Source organism: Calonectris borealis, chromosome 2, assembly GCF_964195595.1.
Source record: "Calonectris borealis chromosome 2, bCalBor7.hap1.2, whole genome shotgun sequence".
In the NCBI taxonomy this organism is placed as follows: domain Eukaryota; kingdom Metazoa; phylum Chordata; class Aves; order Procellariiformes; family Procellariidae; genus Calonectris; species Calonectris borealis.
In genome coordinates, this window is record NC_134313.1 from 48740398 (window position 1) to 48749628 (window position 9231).

Consider the following 9231-nt stretch of genomic DNA (forward strand, 5'->3'; position numbering starts at 1 on the left):
CATACAGTATATGTACTATTTTCTGTCTCTTGCTTGAACTAACCTATGAGGTCCATAGCCTTGAGACAGCATAAAGTACAAAGCAAAATTGATATTGGGGTCATTGAGAAGTCCTTTGCTTTCTTCATTTGCTACACTGGCTCAGATTGCTTGAGGGGCTTTAGAAATGCAATGGAGAAAATCAATAAAGGACGAAAAAGATTCTAGTATAATAAGAAGTGCCTGCTGATTGCGTGTTTGCTCAGCAGATGGCATCTTTTTGTAAATGATGGCTTATATCTGCTGTATCAGTTACTAAACTGTATAATCCACCAAAGGGAATTATTGAATTTCATTATTGAACACTATGCTTTATATAAACATGGTTATAAGCATTAGAAGAAACAAACATTTTCTTTCTAAGATTCTGTTCATTTTTATTATTCTTTCATATGCATATTGTATAAACTTAAGTTAGCTATTACAGTATCAAAGATGAGTCATATAGATTAAAAAAAAAAAAGAAAAGCTTTCATGTTGTTCAGAGTAGCTTTCATGAATCCAGTAATTTCTATTGGAAAACTCTGAGACTTCCTATATATGACAGAATCTTAAATTAAACATTGGGAAATTCATTGATTCACACAGTTTTCTAAATTTGGCAGGGAAGACAGTTTATACATCCCTTTCTGTTAAAGATTGTGCTCTACCAAACTGCATGTTTACCAATAGATCTTAGAACATGTGGAAATGACTGATGAGTCAGCATACAGATAATCAGTAATTCTACAATGCTTTTCAGTGCATCTATTTCCTATACTTTTTTGTTATTATTTTTAATGCTGCCTTTCCTAGTAACTGTAAATAACTGTATCCATTAGTTACTTGAGCAATATTTGAGTTGGTGTTCTGGAGGAGTATTAAACGAGTGTTCTGGGTAAGTGGAATAAAACGATGTACAAAGACTATTTTATGACATCTGTAGATCTCCGAACTGGTAACAATACTTGGATACTGTCGTGATTTAATCCCAATCGGCAACTAAGCACCACACAGCCACTCGCTCACCCTCCCTGCCCCTGGTGGGATGGGGGAGAGAATCGGAAGAGCAAAAGTAGGAAAATTCACGGGTTGAGATAAGAACAGTTTAATACCTGAAATAAAATGAAAATAATAATAATAATAATAATAATAATAATAATAAATTGTAATGAAAAGTAAAACAACAAGAGAGAGAGAGAGAGGAACAATACCCAGGGAAAAAAACAAGTGGTGCAGCCGCTCACCACCCTCCAACCGATGGCAGCCAGTCCCCGAGCAGTGATCACTGCCCCCCAGCCAACTCCCCCCTGTTTATATACTGAGCATGACATCATATGGTATGGAATATCCCTTTGGCTAGTTTGGGTCAGCTGTCCTGGCTGTGCCCCCTGCCAGCTTTTTGTGCATTTCCAGCCTTCTCAGTTGGTAGAGCATGAGAAGATGAAAAGTCCTTGATTTAGTGTAAGCACTACTTAGCAACAACTAAAACATCAGTGTGTTATCAACATTATTCTTCTCATACTAAATCCAAAACACAGCACTATACCAGCTACCAGGAAGAAAATTAACTCTATCCCAGCTGAACCCAGGACAGATACCTTAAATGTTGCGTTCTTAGAGCCTGATACAGTTCCTTGATCACAGCAATTGAAGTTTTGCAAAAAGGGGGGCTTTATAAAAGGGGCTCTATAAAAGTTATTTTTAACAATAACTCATATGTCTAGCTGTGCAGGGTCACACTATAGGATTCTGTTAATCATGTTATATTGTTTTTAAGGAAAAGTTATATAAAGTTATATTCAGATATTTTCATGTTTTCCTGTGATTTAGACATTGGCTTGTTTAAAGCTTGTCCAGTATGTAGCTTAAATGATGTTATGGAATAAATGGCTATGATTCCATAGTATTCTTAGTATATAGTCTCCAATTTCAATTGATCAAGCAATTCACCCAATCCTTCATAGTTTACTTATTTTAGGATAAGATGAATCACACCCTGGAGGCTTCTGCATCTCACCATTGAATTTGAAGTGACATAGTTTGGTCTGCTGACATTTAAATGTCTAAAAGTTAGATACCAAGATAAGAGCATATGAATTCTACCCTATAAAACACCAGTAGTCTTCTTCAGCAGCTAAGAAGAATGAAGAATACTGTTCATGTATTGAACATCTGAATAACGAGGTGCCAAGGGACTCATTCAGCTTAGGCAGGATACTGGACTCTTAATCACTAGAGCAAGCCATAAGGAGTGGATATTCAGTCTATCGCTACTTGGATCACAGAACGTAGAGTATCTCACCATTTTTATTTGTTCGAAAACCTGATTGCAAATTCTCTATCTTCTATAATAGGTACCTGATTGCACTGACTCAATGGCTAGTATTCCATATGCTTGGAAGCCAACATTTTCAGGTTTTATTTGCCTTCTTGATTAAAAGGTCCTGAAAAAAGTGCAGGAAGTCAAAGAGACAAAATTCTTCTTCATTGGAAGTTTTGTTCTAACACACCTCATAGGTGAACCTAACTCTTTGGCAAAAAACATGTCATGGCTTCTTTCTGTACATATTTATATCTGGCCCTAATTTCTTAATCATCTCAGATTTCATTATTTGTAAAGTTTAAGGCCAGGACAGATCTTACAGACATCCTGTATATCACGGGCTATCACATTTCTCCAAGTTCTCCTGGTACTGAGCCTAAAACTAATATGATTTTTCCTCAGAGGTTTGAGACTCTCTACGGGTGGTTCAGTTGCATAGGGATTTGTGTTAATTACCATATCTTCATTTTATTTCTAATAATTCTGTGTTCCTGTAAGAAACCCGAAATTTCCATCTAATCCTATACAGGTACATATTACACTTTCACGAAGTTCAGAGGCCTTAAAAATGTCATGTTCTTGTGGTACCTTGCACACCTTCATATCTGTGCTAACATCTGTTACAAAAGCTTTGATTACTCATTTTTTTACAGCTGCCTTTTAGGTATACCTCTAAGAAGCACTTCTTTCATAAGGAAAAAGACCATTAGACTATGCCTCAGCTACTGCTTCAGCAAAATGGGGCAGTATCTAAAGAAGGAATTTTTAAAATACTGACATTTATTTAAATATTGTGATGCATTCTTTGCCTACTGAATTGTGAGGTCTTGAAATTTGGTATTTATACATGTGTGCACTTAAATTATATGTGTATATGTATATATATAAGGATAATCAAAAGGTATTTTCCTCCCTCTTAATTTAACCCATTTACATAGCTGCTTACAGCCCATTAGTATGGGTTACAAAATCTAATGCAGCAAGACCACTTTAGAAGTATCACCCAAATAGAAGACTCCCACCTGTTTATTACTATTGAACTGATACAGTGCTTTATATTTACCTTATTCATGGTGGGGAAGCTGCAGCTTTGTTTACCAGATACTGTTACTCTTGAAAGTAGAGTTTGCTTCTGTCATGAATCTTTAAATTTTTGGGGTCCTGTGACTGTCAGTCACTTTTGGAATGAAGAAGACGCTGCAATTTAATCTCTCTTCTGTAGAATAGCAAGTTTAGTGAAAACACTGTTTTTAATTTAAAGGTTTTCAGCAGCTTAATGTTAGCCTCTCTTTGAGTTGTGTACTTGTAGCTGAGGAAAGTAGGCAGGAGTTCAGGAGTCTTGTTTTCTGTGCATTAATCCTCCACTCTCTGGAGTACAGGACAACTATGTTATGAAAAACTTGACATCTAGAAGAGGAAAACTCTCTATTTAGGCAACTAAATGAATAATGCCAGAGATAACAACTAAGCCATGTTCTGCCTGGAGAATATCATCTAAAAATACTGATTTTTCCTGAAAGTCAAGTGGTTTATGTATCTGCCTAAAATAGTGTTACGTCTTGTAAGTACTTTGATGGTAGCAATAAAAGCTGCCAGTGAAGACGCTGACTCTGCATACACTGAAACAAATAGGACCAGATTTGGGTCATATGTGAAAATTGTTACTTTTCACTGTCATTAATAAAGTTTTTGCTGTGCAAGCCAGTGCTTATTTGCAAAACTTTTATGTATGAGAGCAAAAATAAAAGAGAATATGTATTTTATGAAGGCAGTGACCTACAAACATGCATACATTCATATACAACATAGGCAACTGCAGAAATACAAGTGCAATAATAAAATTTATGGATATATAGTAGAAAAATTGTGCAACAAGTTGGACAACTGTAACTGGATGTGAAAAGCTGTGCTGTTACAGAAATGCAGTTATTCCAGTTGCACTAAGTGCTTCAACTGCCCCTTCTGAAAGAAGTTGTTTCTTTGGGTATACAATTTCATGAATTGTTGCCCATAATCATGTGCTTAAAATACAGTATTTGGAAATCCAGCTCTGCCTAGTTTACATGTTATGTATGCTTTAATTCCCAGGAAAAATTTTCATTTGCTTCCAGTCAAATTGCTGAAAACTCTCACACTACAGAAAATTTAAAAAATGAACTTAAAGAACTAAATGAATTATGGAACATGAAGCAAATGCAGATGGAAAATACAGAAAAATCTTTCACTGATTTCTGGTAAGACCTACCTATTATATGAATTTTAAAAGATAGTTTATTATTTTTATTGAAGTAATTGAGTAATTCCACTTTATTACTATTACTGAAGATGATAGTTTTATTATTTTATAGTATTATTTATAGGAAATATAATGCATTTTTCATCAATAATTTGAGAGTATTTTTGTCTGATCACTGCTTGTAGTTTTAATGCATCTGTAGAAGTTATTCATGATAAATTGTCTGCCTACCAAATTGAATTTCGGGCATCAGAATTACTTTCGGAAATCTGATCTCATTCATGGTCAGTTGCATCCTTAATTAATGGAGAATTCCACACACTTTGTGTTTTCTCTGATTTAAGAAGTATGGACTTACACTTACTGTGACTGATGAGTCCTGAAAATAGTCTCAAAGGGCTCTATCCAACTGATAATGCAGGCTGCCTTCTAGGCCACGCAAGCCTTGGAGTGCCGTATATACTGATTGCACAGCAGGCTTACTCTTCAAGGATAAAGGTGAACCTGCTGTGCAGTGTCAAAGAGAAAGCAGCTTGAATTCTTGAATTGTACAGGACGACTAAACTGTGAAAAAGTGATCCTTGCATCATTATACTACAGCTCCCTTTCTGTGATCTCATTCACTTACGTACTGTCAGTGTTGAAAGATCTTTGAGAGATTATTCCATGAAATTCTTGACTGGGGGGAAAAAAATATTTTTCTGTGTAAATTTTTTAGCTGGATATGTGGCACTGGATATGTTTTTTTCCAACTCTTAATTCAGACAGAATGATTCAGAGGGACCCAATGTGCAGTGGAACTTACTGAACTTTAAGAACAGAAGACATCTTTCCATGACTGAAAATCTCTTCTTGTTTTCCACAGCTCTTTAGCCAGTAGTCAGTAGTTTCATATCAGTGACATGTTATATTCAGACTCAGAGAAGAAAGGGATAATATAAACACAAAATGGCACTGAAAGTTCATTCCAGTAATTCATTGTTTCTACATGGCTAAGAAGATCATCTCTCTTTCAGAGAGTAATTTTCTTGCAAATTCTCCAATTTCTAGACCTAAAATAGATAGTAATGAAAACTTTGCATTTTTCTTGAGAACATGCTTTTAAAGATCTCATCTAGTAGAAAGAACTGTAAAGTCAAAAAACCTTCTAAAAAAACCCTCTGACTTCCAAAGTACACATCCCAATGGCTAGTATATTTTCCTTCCTTTTTGTGTTTCTGTGAACACGGAAGGTACAGCACACGGGAATTTCTCCATCATGTGACTTGCTAAAAACTGACAGCATGCTTATGCCTTCTGGTTGTCAGAGCATTCAGCCTCTCTGTGCTTGAGGGGCAAAGGAGAAGAAGAGTTTGGGGTTGGTGGTTTTTTATTTCTTACTGTTTCTCATTAGTGAAGATTAATGGTGACAATATTCAGAAAAAAAAATTCTTTCAGGCTGATCTACCTTCTTCTATTAATGTTTCCAATAATCTGACATATCGCATGGCATTTCATCAATCTATCTTAAGAAAGTCTGCTCTAGCCATTTCCTGTTATATTTTGTGTTATGCATATAGTTTAATATTAAATGTACTTATCTATTTGTACTGATCTTTCTTCTTTTCATAAGAGTTCTGATACCTGGCTGACTTTGTAGAAAAGCTGGGAATAAAGGATTAACTGTTTTTACTTTTACTCTTGGCTATTTCCATTTTTGGCATGTCATCAGGCTAATACTAGCCTGATCTGGTGGAGAAACTTGAGATGAAAGAGTTCCTACTTCTGCTTTTAGTCTTCACTATTGTCCTTTTATAGGTACTTCCTAGCATCGCTCTCTGAATAACACCTCCTTGACTTATTGTTGCTTACCATTAATGCAATAAAAACACTAAGTAATAGCTAGTAGAGTGAAATAGAAACATTGACACAATGTTATCAAAATAACAGTAATTTGAAATAAATACTTTTTCCACAATAAAACTGATTACAAAATTGAAGTGTACTGCAAAATCTAGTCTAACCTACTAACCAAGGGAAAATTATATGCCACAGGTATCCGAATTAGAAAGCGGCTTATACCAATTTGAAAAATTGTTTTTGCACTCTTGTGCATGTCTTCATATCTGAAATTAAGAATGAACATGAAATACATTCACTCATTTTTTTCAATCGCAGTAGAGTTTAAAATCAGTTTAAATTAGAAGGATGATGAGCAAATCCTGTGAACTTAAAGTTTGTGTGAGGAGCATCCTTACCTGTATTGGAGCCCCTACCATTTATATGCATCAGTTCCCATATGGTGTGCCTACCTCCAGTGAGAAGGAAATAAGGGCAGGAAGCAAGTTAAGGGGATGTACTGGAGATTAGGAAGGCTGGAAGGGTGTTTCAGTGAAAAGGAACTCTAGGTAATTTTTGATGGATCCCTTAGCCTGTCTTTAGAGAGGTTTTTGTAGACGCTGATTTAGAGGAGGCCTAATGTTCTGCAAAGGGGATTGTTGTTCTGCAGGGAGTCTCAGAAGAGACTGTGAGGAAGATCTTGTGACCTCCAGAATTGAGAACTAAGTTCCAAAAACTCCTAAATATATCTGTTCTATCAAGTATCAGCTAATCAATAAGAAGGAAAACAGCTTATTATTGGTCCCAGCTGTTCCTAGCTTGACAGCATACATGGCTCCTGAGCAGTCAGCGTAATCTTTACATGACAGATTTTTCCCCTTCTCAGACTGTTTGATTTGTTTTAAAATTTAAAAAAAAAAAATTTAGTGTTAAAATAACATTGAGTTTACACAACAAAGCCTTAAAATTAGAAAAAGTAGGCTTGTCTCTTGAGTTTCTTTTTCTGTGTGCACATTGTGATACAGTCTTTACTATGCAGCCAACTGTTACATTACCTACAAGGCTCTAGTTTAGGTTATCTGGCAGAAAATCAGTTAAAAATACTTTTTCTTTTTTTTAATATGCTTCTGTCTAAAAGTAACAGAAATACAGATCCTGAGAGAACAGAACGTTAGTACAAAGTGAAAACCTCTGAAAATGTCTTAACTTTACGTATTTCATATGTACAGGTTAAAGAAACCATACTAGGTATGGACAGAGACAGAAACAAAATATTACACAAATGGTGTGAAGCTCCCACTTCCAGTCCCAATAAATAATAAAATAGTGGTTACCCAATATGGCATTGATCATGGGCTCATTCTGTGTCTCAGAATATCATTATTCAAGCAGATACTTTACACGTGGGAGTGAAACAATCCATTCTCTAGAAAGTTGTTTTAAAAATGCAAGCTGTTTTTTAAAATTGTGAGAGTTATGTATCTCAATAGACTCATTGGATATGGATTGATAGGCAGAGTGTCTTTAAGTGGTCTAAGCATTCATGATAAGCTCCGTCATATAGCTCTTCGGTTTTTTTGAAAGGGTATAATTATTTGCGAGAAGACTCTGTCTATTTTATCTATTAAAAAATTAAACATTAAACCTGTAAGTAAAGACTAAAAAACAGTATAGCAGAATATCTTGATTACTTCATTGAATATATTTTTTTCTTTCAAAGGAAAAATTTAAGTCATGTGATGTTTAAGCAGCAACATGTTCAGATGGTATTTAATCATCTCCAAGATGAGCTAGCAGAATATGAGAAAAGGTTAAAGCAGAAAGAAAAAACATATGGAGAGTTACTACAGATTAGAAAGAAAAACCTGAAAGATTCAGAAGTGAGTATTAACAGATCTGGGTTTCTTTATGTGAGAAGTGAAATAACTATTTCGTTAGTTCTGACTCTTTTTAGGTCTAAAAAGGATACCAGTTCTATCAAAAGTTTGAAATAAGTAGTATCTTCTTGTCCATATGCAAGTGTTTCCATTGAAATAATTGCTGTTTGTCTGTGGTAGACTTCTTTATTTCTATGAATAAAGAAGTAATTCTAGGAAAATTATAAAATTGTTCATTTGCTTTGGCACTTTTAATTTTTCATTAATGCTTAGAGCTATTGTATACTTTCTCCTCCATGCTTTCTTTTGCTTTGATTTGTGGATACCTCTGGGAAAGAAAAGACAAGACAAGACTTCTGCTAACTTGAAAATCTTTTTCTCCTTTTCACCAAGTGCTCAGTAGTAAATAAATCTCAGATAATTTTGACTAAGATCAGCATCAATAAGTTTCCATTCCTTTTTAATCACTTACGTACAAGAATAGTGCTCAGTGCATGCAATCTTCTTGATAGTGCTGCAGTCAAACTTTGGTCTTTTGGATAAAGCTGTTTCTGAACTGTCAGGAGCTGCTCCATAACAGGACCCTCATCTGGATCTTAGATGCTGTGATTGATACCAGGCAGGTGGGAGCCAGAGTCTGTGTAGATGTAACTGAGGAATCAGAGGTATCTGAAATAGAAGTATAAAATACACAGTGGTAATAACCACAAAATCTTCAGAGAAATCAGATGCAAGTACAATTCTCTAAGTTCTTTTCTGTATTATTTTCATATTTAAACTTTTTTTCCTAAGAAAATGGATAATTGCCTAGTTTCTCATGTATAATTTTCTTTGTTTTTACATGAAAATGATAACATCAAAATGTTTCTCCTTTGGGGATACATTCCCAGATTAAGATTTTTGCAATTGTAGCTGTGTTAAAAATAATTAAAATACTCACTTTTGATCTTGTGTTC

At 34.9% G+C, this 9231-nt stretch overlaps 1 protein-coding gene across 1 annotated transcript in view; it reads left to right on the forward strand.

Annotated features, from left to right (window-relative positions):
- The window catches only part of CCDC178 (coiled-coil domain containing 178), a 67909-nt gene extending 59517 nt beyond the window's left edge, over nucleotides 1–8392 (forward strand). The window contains exons 16-17 of the mRNA XM_075140719.1: nucleotides 4433–4578; nucleotides 8119–8392. Of these exons, the coding sequence (XP_074996820.1) occupies nucleotides 4433–4578; nucleotides 8119–8392 (420 nt within the window). The remainder of the gene's footprint in view (nucleotides 1–4432; nucleotides 4579–8118) is intronic.
- Nucleotides 8393–9231: the final 839 nt, after the last annotated feature.